Source organism: Chiloscyllium plagiosum, unplaced genomic scaffold (genome assembly GCF_037043375.1).
Source record: "Chiloscyllium plagiosum isolate Xiang-an unplaced genomic scaffold, Cpla_swu_hap1 HiC_scaffold_36, whole genome shotgun sequence".
In the NCBI taxonomy this organism is placed as follows: Eukaryota; Metazoa; Chordata; class Chondrichthyes; order Orectolobiformes; family Hemiscylliidae; genus Chiloscyllium; species Chiloscyllium plagiosum.
Genome location: NW_028270174.1, coordinates 33260888 through 33283895, shown reverse-complemented (window position 1 = coordinate 33283895; position 23008 = coordinate 33260888). Strand labels below are relative to the sequence as shown.

Here is a 23008-nt window from a genome sequence, read left to right as displayed (position 1 = left end):
AAAGTAGAATGAACGCTTATTTATTCTCTAAGCTGAACTTCTTAACTCAACTTTCCTTTTACACCCTTTTGACTTATATCTTAATAACTCATTAATTGGAAAATTAACTATTTGATCTGAGTACTGTTTCAAAAATTCATGCAAGGGTTGAGATTGCATCGTTCTTTGCTCTTGTATAGTTGTCCTTTCAGACCTCCTTCAACCGTTGCATGGTTATCAACTCCCAGCTCAACCCCAAAACAACATGAATGACTTGAATGTGAACTCCTTGAGTCTGAATTCTGGTTCCAACACTACAAAACATAGAAGCAGAAATATGCCATTCAGCTCATTGAGTCTGCTGCACCAGTTAGTTATCAATTCCACTTCTGTGCCTTTTCCATATAACCCCTGATTCCTTTACTAATTAAAAATCTGTTTATCTCAGCTTTCAGTAGACTTCAATGACTCAGCTTCAACAGCCTTCTGTGGTAGAGAATTTCACAGATTCGCTACCTTGGAGAGGAAATTTCTCATCATCTGTCTTAAATATATGATTCCCTTATGAGATAATGCCCTGTAGTCCTGGACGTTCCCATGGGGGAAATAATTTTTCTGCATCTACCCTGTTCAGTCTTCTAATAATTTGCATGTTTTAATAAGGTTGTTGCTCATCCTATATACCATCAAGTAGAGGCCCAATCTACACAACCTGCCCTCATAAGACAGACATCAGCCTAATGAGCCGCCTTTGGACGGTTACTAAAGCTGGTGTATCTTTCCTTAAATAAGGAGACCAAAATTGTTTACTGTATTCCATCTGTGGCCTGATGAGTGCTTTTTGCAAACTGTCTCTACTTTTATATTCCATTCCCTTTGAAATAAAGGTCAACATTCCATTTGCTTTCCCTATTACCCAGTGAACGTTTAGCGATTCATAGCCAAGGACTTGTAAATCCTTCTCTTTTGTAGCTTTCTGCAGTCTTTCTGCATTTAAATAATATTCAGCTTTTGTATTCTTTCTGTCAAAATGCATAACCTCATATTTCCCCACATTATCATTCCTTCTGCCAAGTTTTTAACCGACTCTTAACCTGCCCATATTCCTCTGCAGATTCTGTGTCATCCTCATCACTTACATTCCCACTTATTTTTGTGTCATCCCCAAACTTGACTATTCACTTTCCTTATCCAAATCATTAATATATATATTGTAATAATTGTGCCCCCATCACTGATCCTTGTAGCATACCATTAGTTGCAGATTTCTAGCCTGAAAATGCCCACCTTCAACATCAGGGCCTCTTAAGTAGCCTAATGTGTGGTACCTTGTCAAAAGCCTTCTAAAAATCCAAACTTATTAAATGCACTTCTTCCCTCTACTTAAACCTGTTTGTTACCACCTCAAAGAGTTCTAATATTCTTTACCTCTGGAGTCTTGCATCTAGCAGCTTTCTCTCCTTCTCAGTTTGTGCTAATGTCAACTGCTTTAAAACAGAACCACGCGCCATTTACTTCTGTTCTCCCTACCCATCATAAATAACTTCTTATTGACCCTTTTGCTTTTCCACTTTCGTCTTCCAGGCAAATTGGAAACATGACCAGTTACTGAAAACAAGTTTTTTTACAAAAACTAGTCTGTTGTAGTGTCATTAGAGAGGTATGGTGGCTAAGTGGTTAGCACTGTGGCCTCTCAGTGCTTGGGGGACAGGTTCAATTCCACCTTTGGGCAACTGTCATTGTGGAGTCTGCACATTCTCCATGTCTGTGGGGTTTCCTTCGGGTCCTCCCACAGTCCCAAGATGAGCAGTTTGGGTGGATTTGCCGTACTAAATTGCCTGTAATATCCAGGGATGCACAGACTATGTGTATTAGACTTGGGAAATGCAGGATTACAGGGACAGGCTAGGAGGGTGGTAAAAACAATGACTGCAGATGCTGGAAACCAGATTCTGGATTAGTGGTGCTGGAAGAGCACAGCAGTTCAGGCAGCATCCAAGGAGTAGCGAAATCGACGTTTCGGGCAAAAGCCCTTCATCAGGAATAAAGGCAGTGAGCCTGAAGCGTGGAGAGATAAGCTAGAGGAGGGTGGGGATGGGGAGAAAGTAGCATAGAGTACAGTGGGAGAGTGGGGGAGGGGATGAAGGTGATAGGTCAGGGAGGAGAGGGTGGAGTGGATAGGTGGAAAAGGAGATAGGCAGGTAGGACAAGTCATGGGGACAGTGCTGACCTGGAAGTTTGGAACTAGGGTGAGGTGGGGTAAGTGGAAATGAGGAAACTGTTGAAGTCCACATTGATGCCCTGGGGTTGAAGTGTTCCGAGGCGTCTGGTGTGGGAGCGGCGGTGAAGGAGGCCCAGGACCTCCATGTCCTCGGCAGAGTGGGAGGGGGAGTTGAAATGTTGGGCCACGGGGCGGTGTGGTTGATTGGTGCAGGTGTCCCGGAGATGTTCCCTAAAGCGCTTTGCTAGGAGGTGCCCAGTCTCCCCAACGTAGAGGAGACTGCATCGGGAGCAATGGATACAATAAATGATATTAGTGAATGTGCAAGTAAAACTTTGATGGATGTGGAAGGCTCCTTTAGGGCCTTGGATAGAGGTGAGGGAGGAGGTGTGGGCGCAGGTTTTACAGTTCCTGCGGTGGCAGGGGAAAGTGCCAGGATGGGAGGGTGGGTTGTACGGGGGAGGCATGGACCTGACCAGGTAGTCACGGTGGGAAAGGTCTTTGCGGAAGGCGGAAAGGGGTGGGGAGGGAAATATATCCCTGGTGGTGGGGTCTTTTTGGAGGTGGCGGAAATGTCGGCGGATGATTTGGTTTATGCGAAGTTTGGTAGGGTGGCAGGTGAGCACCCGGGGCGTTCTGTCCTTGTTACGGTTGGACGGATGGGGTCTGAGGGTGGAGGTGCGGGATGTGGATGAGATGCGTTGGAGGGCATCTTTAACCATGGGTGTGTCTGGGTGGGCACCTCTTTGGAAGGTTGGTGTGGACACAGTGGGTTGAATGGCTTATTTCCACATAGGGATTCTACGATAGAGGTCTGCATCCCAGGAGAAAAGCTCTTCAGCCTATCAAGTTTGCTCTAGTCAAAAACGAGCACCAAACTATACTAATTGCATTTTCTGGCACTTAGCCTGATACATCTTAGCATTGCAAGTGAACATCAAAATACTACTTAAATGTTGTAATGGTTTATGCAACTATCAACCTTCCAGGCAGCGAGTTCCATCTTCCCACCAAAATGTCCTCTCTTCCCTCCTGCCCTGTACCTTCAATCAATCCTCCCTGATCATTGATCCCTCCGTTGAGAGGAACAGTTTCTTCCTGCCTACCTAACTTTACCACTCATAATTTTATACATCTTAATCATGTCCCCCCCCCGCCTCAGTATCCTCTGCTCCAAGGAAAACAACCCCAATCTATCCAGTATGTCTTTATAATGAAAATTCTTAGCTCAGGTAACATCCTCAAATCTCTGCGCGCTCTCCAGTGCAATCACATCCCTCCTGTAATGTGGATCCCAGAACTACAGGCAATATTCTAGCTGTAGCGTAACCCAACATTTTATACAGTTTTAGCATAACCTCCCTATTAGCTGAAGCATAGAGTTTAAGAACAAAGGCAAGTATCCCACATTCCTCCTTTACCACTTTATCTACTTGTCCCATTACCTTAAGGGTTCTCTGATCCTCAGTGCTTAATAGAGTCTTCCCATTCATCATGTATTCCTTGGTCTTGTTTATTCTGCATCTAGATTGAATTCTATTAGCTGCTGATCGACTCATCTTACCAGCCTGTCAGGGAAAACTAGTTCTTGAAGAGAACGTCCTCATACATAAAACAATGTTTATACACTTTTGGTTTAATACCTATCACGGAATATAAATATATTTGAATTTTGGACAAATTGCCTTTGAGTAAAAGTCTCAGCTTGTCGAAAAATTGATATGTGGATTCTGGAGAAAACTGCTTTCTACTAATTGCAATAACACTAAATATTTTGTTTATAGATGGCATCGTTGGCTGCAAGTAACTGGCCAAAACCCATACCCCTGGTACCTTGTCTGTCTTGGTCTACAGCCTCGGGTGTTTTTACTACAGTGAGTAATTACTGTTGGTTCCAGTTCTGTGATTTGCTGCTTTGTTGCTGCTATGTACAATACTTACGCATGTCCTCAGATATATAAGTATTGTACGTATAAACTGAATGGAATATTTTCTAAATTTTCTGACAACATCCCACTAATTTTTGAAAGTTTATCTGTTTCTGTAAAATGTTGTCTTGTTACATTTATACTATAGATTCTCTATGAAATTCTTCTTGAAAATAGGATTGCAACCTTTGATGATGATAATGATTTTGAGCTTACTTTTCTAGTTTAAATTACAAACATTAAGCTCTGAGCTAAGTAACTTTATTTAAATAGGAACTTGAAAGTTTTAAAATAACTTGTAACAATGATCACAACTTCACAGAAGTTGCAGCATAAAACAAATTTGGAATTAAAGTCTAAATTTTCTGCTGCTTCCACCTCACTGTCCCATACCAATTCATTTTGATGTTGCTAATTATCAAAATGCTGCATACCTTATTTGAAAAGTGCTTAACCATCTGGGATAAGCCTGCAACTTTCCTCTATTCCCCTCAAACCATTCTGTGAAGAGATTCATGAAGCACGCATAGCTTCTTACAAGCTTAGTCCATTCTTGCTGACATTTCCACCTCAGAAACTGAGCTTGCGAACCTCACTTTCATCTATCCCGTGTTCCCAGGCACTGTATTCTCCTTTGACACCACACTTTGTTCTAAGTTCTTCTCTATTGCCCATCTATGCTTCTCACTACTTTTCTCACTAGGATACTCTTACTGCTTTACTTACTTAGCCTTTGCTTAATGATTTCAACTTTAATACAGTTTGCTGCAGTTCTGTAAGTTCTTTGCTGCCTGACCTCCCTTAATTTTTACTTACCCATGTTTACAGCCAAATCCATGACCTTGCTGTGTTACCTAATCTCTCTCTTCCCATAAATTCAATTGCTGATTATCTCTTTCTGTATTCCTAATTGCTCAATGTTTCGTTTCCAATTCTAACTCCACTTCCTTAGTAAAAACCGAAAGAGCTGTGGACACTATAAGTTAGAAACAAAAACAGAAATTGCTGGAAAAGCTCAGTCGGTCTGGCAGCATCTGTGAAGAGAAATAAGAGTCAACGTTTCGGGTCCAGTGACACTTTCTCAGAGCCAACTTCCTTTGTGTCAACCTCTGGAAAAATCTCTCTGTGATGTCACTTACAACAGCTGTTTGAGATTGCCAACAGTTCATTGTTTTGATATATTAGCAGGTATACTTAACTACTTAATCTAATTCGCGCTGGAAATGTGTTGCTGGAAAAGCGCAGCAGGTTAGGCAGCATCCAGGGAACAGGAGAATCGACATTTCGGGCATAAGCCATACTTAATCTAATTAACATGTCTCTTCCCTCCATTTTTGATTCTCTTGTCCTTAGTAACCTTCACTCTGCCATTGGGTAATATGGTCAGTGTCTTTGTAAATATAAACATAAAAGCGTACAATTTGATTAGCCATCACCTTAGCTAGACCACACGAAGCTCTATCAAACCTTGTTGTCTATGACTGAAATTTCCAAAATAATCCTGGAATGTAGCCCATTACTGTTTCCTTTGATCATTTACCCCTTCCTCTTAATGTCTAACATGTGTGGGGCTTTTGGATGTATCTTTCACTTAGATTGAGGCCATTAAGTTCTGCATCAGCAGCATTTATTCCATCCCCTTTCTCAAAACTCAACTTTCCCTTACCTTCCCCTACACCCATTCTCCAAAACAAATACCAGAACCCAGCTCTGAACTCAGGTTCTCTCTTATCTTCAGTCTTGCCTGAGATCATCCTGCTCTTGAAACCAAACCACTGCTACTCCCAATTCATTTTTAACTATATTTCTGACTGCCCAACTTTCCTTCCTGGCCTCCATGCTACATGTTAATGTAACAAGTTTCCTGCCATTAGTTAAAGCTCCACTTTTAAACCTGGCACCGCCGTTTCTGTGAAAAAGAAAATAGCCCTTTGTCACTTGAAAATGACAGGCCGATCTCGATCCTCCGTATATCGTTGAATGTGATGTTGCTCGTTCTTTTGTTCAAATCATTCCATAGTCTCGTCTCCTGCTCCCACCATCTTTGTAATCTTTACCAGCCATAAACCATCGAGAACTGTGTTCCCCCATTTTCTTTCCCATACCTTTGGCAGCTGTGTCTTCATTCCTGAAGAAGGGCTTATGCCCGAAACGTCGATTCTCCTGTTCCTTGGATGCTGCCTGACCTGCTGCGCTTTTCCAGCAACACATTTTTAGAAGCTGTCTTCAACCAACCAATTTCTGAGCACTCTAGTTTTCTCCCTAATATGTCTGTGCTTTTCATTTCTTTTTTTTAAAATGCTCCGTAAAATCTATCTCTTTGATCAAGCTTTTAGTTGTTTGTTACTAAATAATTGTTTTGTGTGCTCAAATCAAGATACCATTGAAGAGTTTGGGACATTTTTACTTCAATAAAGGTGCTGTACAGATGCAAATTTAATATTTAAACCTTGTGAGACTTGAGCAAATTCCAATAATTTCTAAGTTGATAAAACAATTAGATTTAAAAACAACTCTGAAATTTAGCTTCAACCTTCAGTCAGATTGATAGACAGTGGTCTGTGCTTGTCACAACCTATGCGAAATGTGTGTAGTTAGTCTCAACTAACTTGTGATAGGTGGAAGCTATTCTCTTTGGGTTGCAGCCATTGAGTCAATAACAGTCATTTGAGTGTCTGAATTCTAAATTGTTTTTAATTTTCCTGTGTTAATAGCAATGTTGGACATAGAACGAATCAAAAGTAATGTTTAAAAAAAGCATTTGTAGCCCATTACTAGGGGAGAGGAAAGGCTTTATAGATTGGAGTTAAGAAATGTTTCTTCCATCTTGCATTAGATAATTTATTCTATACACGTGCCATTACTTGAAAAATTTTTTGTAATGCTTCATTTTGACAGAAGATGAGTATTTACAACCATTGAAAATAGTGAAGGAGAAAATTAATATCCATTTCGAGAGGCAAGGTTTGAATAGGGATAGGCAGCATGTCTTTGTCAGGGAGTCATGCTTAACAAATCTAATGGAATTTTTCAAGGAGGTGACCAAGTGTTTGGATGAAGATAGGGCAGTTGATATGGTTTACATTGGATTCAACAAGGCCTTTGACAAGTTCCCACATGGGAAACTGATGAAGAAAGTAAAAAATTATGGGATGCAGGATAACTTGGCACGATGGACCCAAAATTGGCTTTGTGACAAGAGACGGAGGGTGGTGGTAGAAGGCTGTTTTTGACTGGAGGCTGGTGTGCAGTGGCCTACCATAGGCATTAATGCTGGATTCCTTATTGTTTGTGATAATTGTAAATCATGTAGATGAGATTGTGCGGGCGGTATGATAAGTTTACGGATAAAACAAAGATTGACCAGGTTGTTAACAAAATGGATTAGTCAGTTGGGCAGATCAGTGGCATATGGAATTTAACCCTGATAAATATGGGGAGATGGCACTTTGGAAGAAAGAACAAGACAAGGAAGTACTCAAAAAATGGCAAAACATTAGGAAGCTCAGAGGATCTTTGGGCACTTGCTGCTAGATCCCTGAAGGCGGCAGGACAGGTTAATAGCTTGAAAAAGTAAGCTTCAAGGCAAGGGCATAATTGATATGTGGAGCTTGTTCAAGGAGCAACTATTGAGTGTCCTTGATAAGTATGTACCCATCAGGCAGGGAGGAAAGAGTTGTGTGAGGGAGCCGTGGTTTAATAAGGAATTGGAATCCCTTGTTAAATGGAAGAGGGTGGCCTATGTAAAGATGAGGCGTGAAGGTTCAATTGGGGCGATTGAGAGTTATAAGGTAGCCAGGAAGGACCTGAAGAGAGAGCTAAGAGCAGCAAGGAGGGGACATGAAAGGTCCTTAGTTGGTAGGATTAGGGAAAACCCTCAGGCTTTCTATAGGTATGTCAGGAATAAAAGAATGACTAGGGTAGGGATAGGTCCAGTCAAGGATAGTAGTGGGAAGTTGCGGGTGGGGGCTGAAGAGATTGGGGAGACACTTAATGAATACTTTTCGTCAGTATTCAATCAGGAACAGGACATTGTTGTCAATGTGAATACTGAGTCACAATTAAGTAGAATGGATGGCTTTGAGGTATGTAGAGAAGAGGTGTTGGAAATTCTGGAAAGGGTGAAAATAGATAAGTCCCCTGGGCCTGATGGCATTTATCCTAGGATTCTCTGGGAAGCAAGGGAGGAGATTGCAGAGCCATTGGCCTTGATTTTTATGTCCTCGTTGTCTACAGGAGTAGTGCCAGAAGACTGGAGGCTAGCAAATGTGGTTCCCTTGTTCAAGAAGGGGAGTAGGGATAACCCTAGTAACTATAGGCCGGTGAGTCTCACTTCTGTTGTGGGTAAAATCTTAGAGAGAATTGTAAGGGATAGGATTTATGAACATCTGGATAGGAATAATGTGATCAAGAATAGTCAGCATGGTTTTGTGAAGGGCAGGTCGTGCCTCACAAACCTTATTGAATTCTTTGAGAAGGTGACTAAGGAGGTGGACGAGGGAAAAGTGGTAGATGTGGTGTATATGGATTTTAGTAAGGCGTTTGATAAGGTTCCCCATGGTAGACTACTGCAAGAAATATGGAGGTATGGCATTGAGGGTGAGTTGGAGGTTTGGATTAGGAGTTGGCTAGCCGGAAGAAGACAGAGGGTAGTAGTTGATGGCAAAGGTTCATCTTGGAGTGCAGTTACTAGCGGTGTTCCGCAAGGATCTGTTTTGGGACCATTGCTGTTTGTCATTTTTATAAATGATCTGGAGGAGGGGTTAGAAGATTGGGTGAGCAAGTTTGCGGATGATACGAAAGTCGGAGGAGTTGTTGACAGTGAGGAAGGACGTGGCAGATTGCAGCGGGATATAGATAAGCTGCAGAACTGGGCAGAAAGGTGGCAAATGGAGTTCAATGTAGCTAAGTGTGAGGTGATTCACTTTGGTAAGAGTAACAAAAAGATGGGGTACTGGGCTAATGGTCGGATACTTGGTAGTGTGGATGAGCAGAGGGATCTTGGTGTCCATGTACACAGATCTTTGAAAGTTGCCACCCAGGTAAATAGTGCGGTGAAGAAGGCATATGGCGTACTGGCTTTTATTGGTAGAGGAATTGAGTTCCGGAGTACTGAGGTCATGTTGCAGTTGTATAAGACACTGGTGCGGCCGCATCTGGAGTATTGTGTGCAGTTTTGGTCGCCATACTATCGGAAGGATGTGGAGGCACTGGAACGGGTGCAGAGGAGGTTTACCAGGATGTTGCCTGGTATGGTAGAAAGATCGTATGAGGAAAGGCTGAGGCACTTGGGGTTGTTTTCATTGGAGAAAAGAAGGTTTAGGGGTGACTTGGTAGAGGTGTACAAGATGATTAGGGGTTTAGATAGGGTCGACAGTGAGAATCTTTTTCCACGTATGGAGTCAGCTATTACGAGGGGGCATAGCTTTAAATTAAGGGGGGGTAGGTATAGGACAGCTGTTAGGGGTAGGTTCTTTACTCAGCGAGTCGTGAGTTCATGGAATGCCCTGCCAGTAGCAGTGGTGGACTCTCCCTCATTATGGACATTTAAGCGGGCATTGGATAGGCATATGGAGGATAGTGGGCTAGTGTAGGTTAGGTGGGCTTGGATCGGCGCAACATCGAGGGCCGAAGGGCCTGTACTGCGCTGTATTCTTCTATGTTCTATAATAGGGTAGTTAAGAAGGCACGGGATGCTTTCCTTTATCAGTCATGGGACAAGATTATTAGAGCAGGGATGTGATGTTGGAGCTGAATAGAAGTTTGGTTAGGCCACAGCTAGAGTTGTGTGTACAGTTCTGGTCACCACACAATAGGAAGGATGTGATTGCACTGGAGAGCATGCAAAGGAGATTCACCTGGATGTTGCCTGTGATGGAGCATTTCAGCTACAAAGAGAGGCTCGATAAGCTCAGGTTGTTTTCTTTGTCGCAAAGGTGAGTGGGGGCCTGATAGAGGTGTATAAAATTATGAAGGGCATGGACAAGGTGAACAGAAATCAGCTGTTTCCCTTGGGTGAAGGGTCAGTAACAAGGCAGCATAACTTTAACATGGAAGTTAGGTTTAGGTGGGATTTGAGGAAATATTTTTCACTCGGAGGGTGTGGATTCAGGAAGGGTAGTTGAGGCAGGAAACCCCTCAACCTCTAAAAGTATTTAGATGAGCAGTTGAAGTATTATAACACTAGTTTGGGACTAGTGTAAGTAGCAATGCATTTTTGATGTTACACACGTGATGGGCTGAAGGGCCTCTTCGGTACAGTACGATTCTATATAATTTGTTAGAATGGCATTTCAAGACAATGGATATGGATTGCCTTAGGTTGTTCAGCTGTACTTAGTACATACTCAGATTGTTTTTTTTTATCCACGTATTTGGATCTTTGTATTCTTTATGTTTTGAAATCGTGTCCCAAATAGTTTCAGGGAGGAAATTATATTTGTAGAGTGATTGCTAAAAGTTACTTTTGTATCTTCCGTTAAGTGAATTTTGATTCATGTAACATACAGTAGTGAATATAAAGATAGAGGGCTGAAAGTTTTGTTCTGTGCTGTATTGTTCTATATATTTGGTTTAGCTTGTAAGCTCTGAATAAAATATTTTCAATTTTTCTTTACATATATGCATACTTTAATGCTCAATATAACAGTACTAATTATGAAGTCCGTAAGCATTTCTTCATCTATTCTACTTGAATAAATTAATAAAACGGTTATAAAGCAAGGAGTATCAGACACATATAGACTGCTTTCTAATGCAGTTAAACCTAATCAAGTAATATTGTATCATATTTGAATCCTGCTTAAATATGGTTCTAGAATGATTCCATTTTCAAGTGACCAGAGGTTAAGTCATTGGCTGAATAACTTAATTTACAAATACTTCTGATATAACCAGTTAACTTTGAGAATTTATGATGAGGGGAAAAAATGTGTCTTTGAGCTGCATGAAGAATATGGAAGAAGAAGCACTATTGCAGTGCACAGCAGTTTAAGGCTTGAAGTCTAAAGGACAGGATCTTAAAAAAATTAAAAAGTAAGCTGTTACAAATGAATTAATTCAGTGAATGGAAAAGATGCTTTCATGTTATACCATGAAGGGATAATGGGGGTGGAAATTTTTAAGGAAGTTTGATTTTCAGGGCAACTGGAAGTTAAACAGCAAATTTGTCATCTTCAATTTTGATTGCTCTAAAACCTAAACAAACCATCTCTGTAATGGATAGTATTTCAACTAAATTGTGTGAACTTTCATGAAATGTAGATGGCTAAAAAAATGAAATATTTACAATTATGCTGCAGAAGTAAAAATAACTTACTGAAATATTCTTCATAAAACTCAGCTGATGGGTGGAGTTGCTATATTTAGCATGTAATTGAATTACACAACGAGGACTGACTTAGCTGATCTTGAGTACAGTGTGGGCATTGTAATTGCTTCTATATCCTAGGCTTAATGAGAGAATAAATATCACGAGTTCTTGTTCCTCCTGCAAGTTCTGTTGAGTGTTTTAATGAAGATATTACCAATGCATGGATGAAAGAAGTGCATTAGATGTGACATATGAACTTAGGTAAATTATTTGATCAGCTAGCTTCTCAGGCACGAACAATCTAATGACCGTTGTGATGGAAGGAACCATAAAACATCAAAATATGAGTTGAAAGTTGGAATAAATTGAGTGGATAAAGATTGGAGCTGGAAAAGGTACAGCAGTCAAGCAGCATCAGAGGAGAAGGGGAGTCGACGTTTCAGGTCAGAACCTTACATCAGGACTGAGGGAGGGGAAGGGGGCTGAAAAATAAATGGGGGAGGGTGAGAATGGTATGGCGGGGGAAAGGTGAATGGGATGGTGGTAGGTGGATGCACGTAGGACGTGGCTGTGATTGGTCAGTGGAAAGGGTGGAGTGATTAGGTGGGAAGGGAGATGGATAGTTTAAGTCAGGAAAGGGATGGGATGGAGAGGGAGGGCTGGGCCTAGGATGAGGTGGACGAGGAGGAGGTTTTGGAAGCTGTTGAAACCTATGTTAAGGCCTTATGATTGTAATCTTCCGAGACAGAAGATGAGGTATTCTTCCTCCAGGTGCTTGTGGCCTTATTTTGATGGTGAAGGAAGCCCAGAATGGATATATCGTTGGGGGTATGGGAGGGTGAATTGAAATGGCTGGCCACTGGATGGTGGGGTTGATTGTAGCGTACGGACCATAAATGTTCCCTGAACTGGTTCCCATGTTTGTGCTCGATGGCTCTGATATAGAGGAGACCACATCAGGAGCAACTGATGCAATAAATCAGTTTAGAGGAAATGCAAGTGAATCTCTGCTGGACTTGGTATGATTCTTTGGGGCCTGGGACAGTGGTGAGATGGCAGATGTGGGGGCAGGTTTTGCACCTATTGCAGCCACAGATGAAGATTCCAGGTGTGGAGGGGGGTGGGGTTTCTTGTGGAGGGTAAACCTAATGAGGAGTCACGGAACGGTCCCTGTAAAAATTGGATAGGGGTGGGGAGGGAAACATCATTTTCGTGGTGGGGTCAGACTGCAGGCGGCAGAAGTGGCAGACGATGATGGATTGGACTTGGAGATTAGTTGGGTGGAATGTGAGAACCAGGAGACTGTATCCTTGTTGTGACTGGAGGGGGGGGTTTGTTTGAAGGCAGAGGTGCAAAAAATGGAGATGATGTGTTTGAGGGCATTGTTGATCATGGGGGAGGCGAAATTGAGGTCCTTGCATTAGGAGGATATCTGGGATGTCCTGTAGTGGAATTGCTCATCCTGGGAACAGATAAAGTGGAGGTGGAGGAATTGGGAATATGGACCATTATCTTCCACCAAAATGATATTTCACTTCCCACCCCTATCTGCTTTTCGCAGGGATGGTTTCCTCTGTGACTTCCTTGTTAGACCCACACTCCTCACTAATCCCCTCCTCCACACCTGCAACCTGCCCCTGCAGCCTCAGGAGGTGCAAAACCTACCCTCACACCTGCCGTCTCACCTCCGTTCAAGACCCCAAAGAATCATTCCAAGTCCAGCAGAGGTTCCCTTGTGTTTCCCGTAATCTGATTTATTGCCTCCGTTGCTCCAGATGCAGTCTCCTCTACTTTGGAGATGCTGAGTGCAAACCTGGGAATTGGTTCAGGGAACATTTGTGGTTTGTATGCTGCAATCAGCCCCACCTTCCGATTGCCAGCTATTTCAACCCCCCCCCACACACACACACACACACACACACGTGCGCGCGCACACACACACACACACATATCAGTGTTAACAAGAATTAATAAACAAGGATGGAGAGTATGGAAAGCGTTGTGTACAAGAAAATATTCAAAGAGAAAGACAAATCAGTAGAATTTATTTAAAAATCTTGTACCTAAATGCATGTAATATTTGAAATAAAGTTAATGAGCTGACAGCACAAATAGAGACTAAAGGGTATGACATGGTGGGGATTACTGAAACATGGTCACAGGAAAATCAGGACTGGGAGTTAAATATCCAAGGGTACTCAGTATTCCGAAAGGATGGACGAGAAAGAGCAGGAGATGGAATTGCTTTATTGGTTAAGGATGACATCAAGGCTGTATTAAGAAATGATATTGGCACTATGGGTGATGGTGTTGAATCGGTTTGGGTGAAAATAAAAAGCAAAGGAAGAAACCCCTTGGTGTGTGTAATTTACAAACCCTTCAAAGCAACTTTAACCAGGAAATAATGAGGGCTTGTGAGAAGGTCGCAATGGTAATTTGAACCTACATATTGAGTGAATTAATCAACTTGGTAAGGGCAAACTTGGGGAAAAGTTCATAGTGTATAAAGGATTGTTTCTGAGAACAATATGTCATAGAAGGGCTCCTGAAGATTCCTGAAGAAGGGCTCATGCCCGAAACGTCGATTCTCCTGTTCCCTGGATGCTGCCTGACCTGCTGCACTTTTTCAGCAACACATTTTCAGCTCTGATCTCCAGCATCTGCAGTCCTCACTTTCTCCTACACTATGTCAGAGAGCCAACCAGCGAACTGGCTACTTTAGATATGGTACTATGTAACAGGGAAGGATTGATGAATGGCCTTGTAGTTAAGGATCCTCTTGGAAGGAGTGATCATAACATGCTGGCGTTCAATTCAGATTGAAAGAGTGAAGACAAAGTCATATACTCGATTTTTAGTGTTGTGCAAATTTTTGAGGACTGATTTGGCCTATTAGAGCCAGCTCGGTTGAAGAACAGTGGCAAATGCTTGGGGAGTACAAAATATCTCTCAATTAATGTTTAATTCTGAGAGGAAGAGGAGTTGCAATAAGGTGAAAAATCATCCATGTCTTAACAATGAAGTCAAAGATAACATTAAGGTAAAAACTCAGGCATATCATACTGCAAAAGTTAGTGACTCTCTAGAGGACTGGGAGAACTTTAAACATCAGCCAAGGATTACTAAAAACAAGATCAAAAGTGCTAAGATGTACTCTGAAAAGAACCTACCCGAAAATATAAGTATTAGTGCCAAAAGCTCCAAAATGTATATATTAAGGAAGAGGGTGGTGAAAGTATACATTGGCTCTTCAGAGGAAGAAAAAGGTGAGGTAATGGGAAACTCAAATGGCAGAGACACTAAACCAGTACTTTGTCAGTTTTTATAGTGGAAGTTAATTTCTTCCCAAAAACTCAGTTACTACAGAGGAACTTGTGAAATGATTATAACTAAGGCAACCATATTAAGTAAACTGATAATATTGATGGCAGATCCATGAAGTACTGTAGGCCATCAGCTGCAGTCAAACTGTCCTCCAATGCAATCTACAACTTCATGCCTTAGCTTATCCCTCACTCCACCATTACAATCAAGCCAAGGGAGCAGCCTTGGTTCAATGAAGTATACAGGAGGGATTGCCAAGAGCAGCACAAGGCATGCCTAAAATTGAGGTATTAACTTGGTGAAATGACAAAACAGGACGATTTACGTACCAAACAGCAAATGGTAGGGCACAATAATTCTGCAGTCATGCCTGAACTACTCATGAATGGTGGTGGTAATTAAATAACTCCTTAGAGGAGGTCGCTGCACAAATATTCCTATCTTTGATAATGAAGGAGCCTAACACATCAGTCAGAAATGATGAATGTATGACCTGTCTCTGCCTCCTAGTCTTCAGCCAATTCAACTCACTCCACATGACATCAAGAAATGGATGGAAGTACTGGTTACTTAAAGGCTGTGGGCCCTGACAACATTCCAGCCATAGTACTGAGGACTTGTGCTCCAGAACATGCCATGCTTCTAGACAAGTTAATCTAGTACAGCCTCGGCACAGGCATATATCCGATGATATGGAAAATTGCCCGTGCATGTCCTATATACAAGAAACAGGACAAACCTTACCTGACTGATTACCAATCCATCAGTTTGCTTTTGATGATCAGTCAAATGTTGGAGGGTATAATAAACAATGCTACTAAGCAGTATGTACTTAACATGACCTTTTCACTGACTCTCAGTTTGGGTTCCTGCAGGGTATCTTAGCATTTGACCTCATTACAGTCTCAGTTGAAACATGGCAAAAGAGTTGAATTCCAAAGATGAGAGTAATTGCCCCTGACTTCAAGGCCGCATTTAATCAAATGCGGCATCAAGGAATACTTGCAAAACTGGAATCACTGGGAATTGAGAGGAGTGTTTCTCTGCATGTTGGAGTCATACCTGCCACAAACCAAGCTGATTGTGATTGTTAGAGGTCAATCACCTCCACTTTTTAGGACATCTCTAACAAGAAATCCTTAAGTAGAAATATCTTCAACTGCTTCATCAATGACCTTCCTTCCTTCATGAGGTCAGAGGTGGCAATGTGCACACATTAGCAAACAATGTCCACCATCATTTGCAACTCCCCAGATACTGAAGTAGTCCATGCCTCAATGCAGCAAAATCTGGTCAATATCCAGGTTTGGGTTGGCAAGTAGCAAGTCACATTTGCACCACACAAGTGTCAGGCAATGATAATCTTCATCAAGAGTGTACTGCATGTGAATCAGGGTGTGTTATTTTATAGAACATAGAACAGTACAGCATAGGAAAAGGCCCTTTGGCCTACGATGATTCCATTCTAAACTAATCCCATCAGTATGCACATAGTCCATATCCTTCTATTCCCTGCCCTGTTTATTTGTCTGCCCAAATGCTTCTTTTAAAGTTGTTTTATATTTGTTTTTTTACCAGCTCCATAAATTATGTGAAATAGAGACTTACCAAGATGGTATTAGGGATGAACAATTGTATGTACAAGGAGAGATGAGAGATGCAGAAACTATTTTTACTGAGTAATGAAGTCAAAGAATTACAGGAGCTTTTTAAAATTGTGAAGGGATTCAATAGAATTGATGAGGATGTATTTTCTTTAGTTGGAGTCAATGACTTGACATCAATTAAAATGGGTGGCACGGTGGCACAGTGGTTAGCACTGCTGCCTCACGGCACCAGAGACCCAGGTTCAATTCCCGTCTCAGGCAACTGTCTGTGTGGAGTTTGCACATTCTCCCAGTGTCTGCATGGGTTTCCTCCAGGTGCTCCGGTTTCCTCCCGCAGTCTAAAAATGTGCAGATTCGGCCATGCTAAATTGCCCGTAGTGTTAGGTAGAGGGGTAAATATAGGGGAATGGGTCTGGGTGGGTTGCTCTTCGGAGGGTCGGTGTGGACTTGTTGGGCCGAAGGGCCTGTTTCCACGCTGTAAGTAATCTAATCTAAAAAAATAGTTTGTAGTAGGAAGGTCAGAAAAGAATAGTGTGTAGTTTGTGAGCATGGGAGGCTTCATCACAGCGATTGATTCAGGCAGAGAGCTTTTAATCTTTGTGGAGAAACTTGGATAAATATTTGAAGCAATGAACGAGAAGGCTGTTAGCACAGAGCAAGTCAGTGAGATTATAAAATGATTATTCCAGTTAAAGCTGACACAGATATGGCTGGTGGAATGGCTTCTATGGTTTTAATGCCTTCAACTCGTCCAAAGATGGGAATCTGTATAAACGGCAAATTGGCAATGTCATCACCTTGCCATTTCAGTTGTGGAGAATAAGATTGAAAAACACCTCTGTGTCTTACAATCTTATTCTACAGCCACCTAATGAAGGAGCAACGCTCTGAAAGTTAATGCTTCCAAATAAACCTGTTGGACTATAACCTGGTGTTGTGATTTTTAACTTTGTACACCCCAGTCCAACACCGGCATCTCCAAAGTATCTTCAAACATCAGTTTGTAAATTTAATATATTTGAATATTGTTGATGAGAGACATATAGACAAAGCTTTTCATTTTGCACTAATCAGAACAAGTGGAAGAATGCTGAATTTCAAATAACCTCAACAGGTTATGCTACAGTAAATCCTCGCTTAAAGATGTGGTCATGATCTTGAAAATCACAACTCTAAGTGAAATGAAATGGAACATTGATTTCTATAAGATTTAAGTTTAACACTGGAGTTAGGTTCTATGGGGCCTTCCTTATCAGAAAAAGTGTATATATACCCCGTCAATTGAGATATATTACACTACTAAATTCCAACATTGGTAAATTAAATAAATCTTAAAATATATTTAAATATGAAAGGGAAAATCTTTCTTACAATACTGTACCTCCTGCTTGCTGCCATTCCTGCTACCCAAATGTCCTGCTTCCTGCTGCTGCAGATCCATGCCTTCTGACTATCCTCTTCACAGTCAGGTATGGAGAGCAGGTACCAAGCACAATCATGACTAATACCTGCCTGCTAGATGGAGAGGAGGAAGGCCAAGGTCCCATAACTGTCCAAGAGGAGCAACTTCACCACATTTGAGTGCATCGTGGAGACTGGTAGCAGCAAAGAGGAGTGCAGTCTCTTGCTGAAAGCTGCAGCAGTTATGACATAGCTGAGACATTTGGCAGCTCAAGTGAGTGTTCTGGAGCCTGGTGAGTAAAGACTTCCTCGTGCAGACCTCTGGCAGCAATACCTCCTGCCTCATAGGAGAGGCTGAAAACTAAGGGTTAGGGTCAGGCACAGAGGAAGGCTGCACATTGGAAGGTGGAGCACGGGGATCAGTCTCAAGTTAGAGAGCAGGAGAGACAGCATCAAAATGGCACCCATCATAAGGGAAGCAACATTAAAATGAAAACTACAAAACTCAATGAGACCGAAAGCTCCATTAGTTTACCCACATTAAAGCGAAGCATTATTATATGTGCCAGGGTTATTGTGCACGATTACTTTTAGTATTCAAATCTGTACTACCAAGCAGCTGTTTATTATGTATGTGTTGTAAACAAATTATTTTTCAATGTGAAAGTGTGTGATGTTTAATGATATTTTACACATCGTGCAGATAGTGTTGGTTTCTCTCTGGTCTGAGAATAATGGGAAATTAATTTATTCTGTTGAAATAGAAAGTGTAGCTGCAGTCCTTTAAAGTATTTAGTATAGGTACATGAAATGTTGTTTATTTTAATATTATTACAATTCACAGGGTGTTTTAAGTAAAGCTGTGAACTGGAGAGAGCTGGAAAAGCAGTATGCCACTGAAACTGTTTATGAAGAAGAAATTATCAGACTGCTGGAGTACTGTGGAGTAAGTTTTAGTTTTTAATGTGCTATATATTACTGTGCTGAATATGTTTATTGCCTTTGTACCATGGTGTTATTTCAAATTATACTAAAATTATATTTAAAGATTTTCCATGGGTGGCATGTCATTTGATGATTAAAATCCTCCTATAATACTGCCCCTGTAAAAACTGAAACTGAAGATCTATTAATCTGAAGCCTCTAGTTTCAACTGTCTCTCATTAATATAATTGTTTAGTCGTTTTGTGAGCAGTATATTTTGATATAATCAAACCAACGTAGCTAATCGGTATTACCTCAGAAGTAAGTACTTATTGTCAGGTCACCAATTTATTCTTTCCTTTCCTATCATGAACTGTCATTTTAACATCTCAAAATAAGTGAAGCAATTAATGGCTTTTGGTACTGAAAAGAAATGGGTTGATGAATTATTAGTGATTTCTACCACTCATCACTCATAGAAACTCGGATGAACAGCATTTTGTTTAGGCCCATGATATGTTGGCCAGCTGTACATGTATTGATGTAGCTGCCAGCATACATTCAATATATCAGTCAGACTTGTTTTATGCTTTCATAATGGATGCATTTATTCAGCCATTGGAGCAAATTAATTTATGCCAATATTCTGAATATATTGTCTTTTGCTAATATGTTCATAGCTAATACATAGTCAAAACTACTGAAGTTGTGATTTAAGGGAAGCCCATCAAGCTAATTGTTATGCTGTACCTGGTGCTAAGTAGCAATGGGTCAAAAGGTCTGTGCTAGTACTCTTATCACAGTGTACTTTTAGTGGTTATGCTGCCTTAGAGCGTGCCAGGTGCCACTTGCTAGTGAAGCAGGAGAGCCTCATGACAGTTGTAGTGATTTTGGAACCTTGTAAAATCACTTGGGAGCAAAGACAATGTTTTGTTTTAATGGTTGTTGTGAAAAAAAATGTAAAGCAAGAGTTCAAAATCCTAAGGGGTGTTAATAAACGAGATAATGATAAACTATTTCAAGTGGCAGAAGAGTCAGTAAAAAGAGAAAACAAGTTCAAGGTAATTTGGAGCAGAATCTTTGGCAAGATGAGAAAGTTCCTTTTGTATTCCAAAGGTGTGCAGGTTAGGTGGATTGGACATAGGAAATGCATGGTTACAGAGATAGGGTAGAGGGGGTTGAGTCTGGGTTGGATGCTGTTCAGAGGGTTGGTAGATGAAATGGCCTGCATCCACACTGTTGGGATTTTATGATTGAATATGAAATATGATACCTGGAAAGTATTTATAATTTTTGTTTACTATTATTAGTTAGGCCAATGTATTTTAAAGTTGAGTGTGTGTTGCTGGAAAAGCACAGGAGGTCAGGCAACATCAAAGGAGCAGGAAAATCGACGTTTTGTGCAGGAGCCCTTCATCAGGAATGAGGCTGGAAGCCTCGGGGTGGAGAGATAAATGGGAGGAGGGTGGGGCTGGGGAGAAGGTAGCTTAGGTGGATGAAGGTGGGAGTAAAGGTGATAGGTCGGAGAGAAGGGTGGAGCAGATAAGTGGTAAGGAAGACTTATAGGTGGGACAGCTCATGAGGGCAGTGCTGAGCTGGAAGGTTGGAACTGGGGTAAGGTGGGGGGAGGGGAAATGAGGAAACTGGTGAAGTCCACATTGGTGCCCTGGGATTGAAGGGTCGCGAGGCTGAAGATAAGGTGTTCTTCCTCCTGACGTTGGGTGGTCAGGGAATGGCGATGGAGGAGGCCCAGGATCTGCATGTCCTTGGCAGAGTGGGAGGGGGAGTTGAAACGTTCGGCCACGGGGTGGTGGGGTTGATGGGTGCGGGTGTCTGGGAGATGTTTTCTAAAGCGCTGTGCAAGAAGGCATCCAGTCTCCCCAATGTAGAGGAGATTGCATCGGGAGCAACAGATGCAATAAGTGACATGTGGAAGTGCAGGTGAAACTTTGATGGATGTGGAAGGCTCCTTTGGGGCCTTGGACAGAGGTAAGGGAGGAGATGTGGGCGCAGGTTTTGAAATTCTTGCGGTGGCAGGGGAACGTGCCAGGAGGGGAGGGTGGCTTGTTGGGAGCATGGACCTGATGAGGTAGTCGCAGAGGGAATGGTCTTTGCAGAAAGCAGATAGGGGTGGGGAGGGAAATATATCCCTGAGGTGGGGTCCATTTGTAGGTGGCAGAAATGTCGGCGGATGATGCGATTTATGCGGAGGTTGGTGCTGCCTGACCTGCTGTGCTTTTCCACCAACACCCTCTCAACTCTGATCTCCAGCATCTGCAGACCTTACTGTTTCCAATGTATTTTAAAGTCTTGCCTTGGAGCCTGAGGGCACGAAATAAATAGCTTATGGAGAATTGCCACTAACTTTGGAGAGCACTGAGCTGTGATTCAAAGATTGATGCAGCTCGCATGTTATTTTTCATGAAGTGAGATTTTCTTAGCTAGAATCTTCAGTCTGAAGTGACAATATGACCAAGTTTGGTTCCAAGGTAAAATACCGCATGATGTATGAATTATTTTAACCATTAAGGGACAATTATGCCAGACAGATGGTCCAAAATAGATTTTTTTTCTGTTTGATCTAGAACACATTATTCAAGAGAGCAAAGACTTTTATTCAGCTCAACCCACTTAAATGATTAAAATATTGATGCAGCTTTTCTGGTGGCTAGTTAGTCAGGACCTGACACCCTTATCCCCGATGTGGAGGTGCCGGTGTTAGACTGGGGTGGACAAAGTTAAAAATCTCACAACACCAGGTTATAGTCCAACAGGTTTATTTGGGAGTACTCACTTTCAGAGCGCTCTGAAGCTAGTATTTCCAAATAAACCTTTTGGCCTATAACTTGGTGTTGTGTGATTTTTTAACTTTGTCCACCCTTATCCCCACTCACCCCCAACACTGGGTGACACCCCACTCTTGCACCCCAGAACTCAACAATTCCTGCAACCAGACCCAAACTCCTGCCCTCCCTGGGATGAGACCCCACCCTCAACTCCAATATCAACACCCTACCCATTTCTCCACATGACACAACACCCTAGGTTCCTTTCTGCCTGCACACATTCCATGACCTACCTAGTCGACCCTGCTTGCACCGAACCTTACACTTATCATATCCTTTTGCAGGAGCTGTCAAAGTGGTAATCTGTGATGCTGAGCATTTAAAATCACAGAATACAGCAGCTAATGGCTGTGAAAAGGGTGGCGTAATTTGCCTTCCATCGACTGTTCTGCACTATGACAGACCAGTCAGATTTAAAGTACAGTTCATATTTCTGAAGGAGCCTAGATTGGAATCTCCTGTCATAGACTGGAGTGTTAGTCTTTGTGTGTTTGCCACCCCTCGGAACTGTGACTCTTGATGTCATTGAAAGAACTATCTTCTGCTTCAAATGTAGTGAGAGGATTATTGTATGACTAAAGGCAAAGTACTGCAGATGATAGAGATCTGAAATAAAAACAAATTGTTGGAGAAAGTCAGTTCTGACAGCACTTGTAAAGAGAGAAACTTTAGAATCCATCATTTCTCAACTTCCTTCAGTTCTGAAGAAGTCATATCGGACTCAAAACATCTTAATGCTGTTTCTTTCTTCACAGATGCTGCCAGACTTGCTGAGTTTCTTCTGCATTTTCTGAGTTTATCTAATGAGATTTGTGTAGTGTTTTTTGAATGCTGATTTTACAAAATATAAAGGACCCTCAATTATCCAAAGGACACGGGCAGGGAGTGTTTCATTTGATTAATCTAATTCCGGATAATCGAATGCCGGACAACATAGTTTAGCCAAGTATCAGGACCTTGCAGTCTTGCCGGATAATCCAAAATTTGGATAATTGAATGCCGGATAATCAATGTTCCTCTGTATAACTACTTAATTCAATGTTACGGTGGTTAGAAAGAGTTGTGTAGGTGTAGAGATGTTTCAAGCAGACATTTGATTTACAAATTCAAACAAATTATTTTGGTAATGGAGATTCTGACCTCTGGGTCAGAAGGTCAAAGATTCAACTTCATTCTTAAACTGAAGACATGATCTAAGTTGTCACATTAGAGTAGTACAAAGTGCGTGAGACTAATTTGAGGCCTTTTCTGCTCACTCAGGCTATTGTAAAAAATCCCATGTCACTATTTGCTGAGTAGAAAGGAAGTTTTCCTGGCAGTTTTCCCCAATGTATGTCTCTCATCAACTTCATAAAGCAACACATCATAGTTTCAGTAATTTCATTGCTGTTCATCAGACATTACAAGTTGAAGCATTTCTGCTAATCACAGCAGTGATCATACTTCCAGTACATTAGTTTGGCTTC

General features: G+C 41.6%; 1 protein-coding gene across 8 annotated transcripts in view; it reads left to right on the top strand.

Annotated features, from left to right (window-relative positions):
- The window catches only part of abhd18 (abhydrolase domain containing 18), a 98952-nt gene that overhangs the window by 58715 nt on the left and 17229 nt on the right, over positions 1-23008 (top strand). For all 8 annotated transcript variants that reach the window (XR_015753332.1, XR_015753333.1, XM_087980083.1 and 5 more), the window contains 2 exons: positions 3985-4074; positions 18617-18718. Coding sequence is in view for 6 of the 8 variants with exons in the window: in XM_087980083.1 (XP_087836209.1) it covers positions 3985-4074; positions 18617-18718 (192 nt within the window). In the remaining 2 variants the exon portion in view is untranslated. The remainder of the gene's footprint in view (positions 1-3984; positions 4075-18616; positions 18719-23008) is intronic.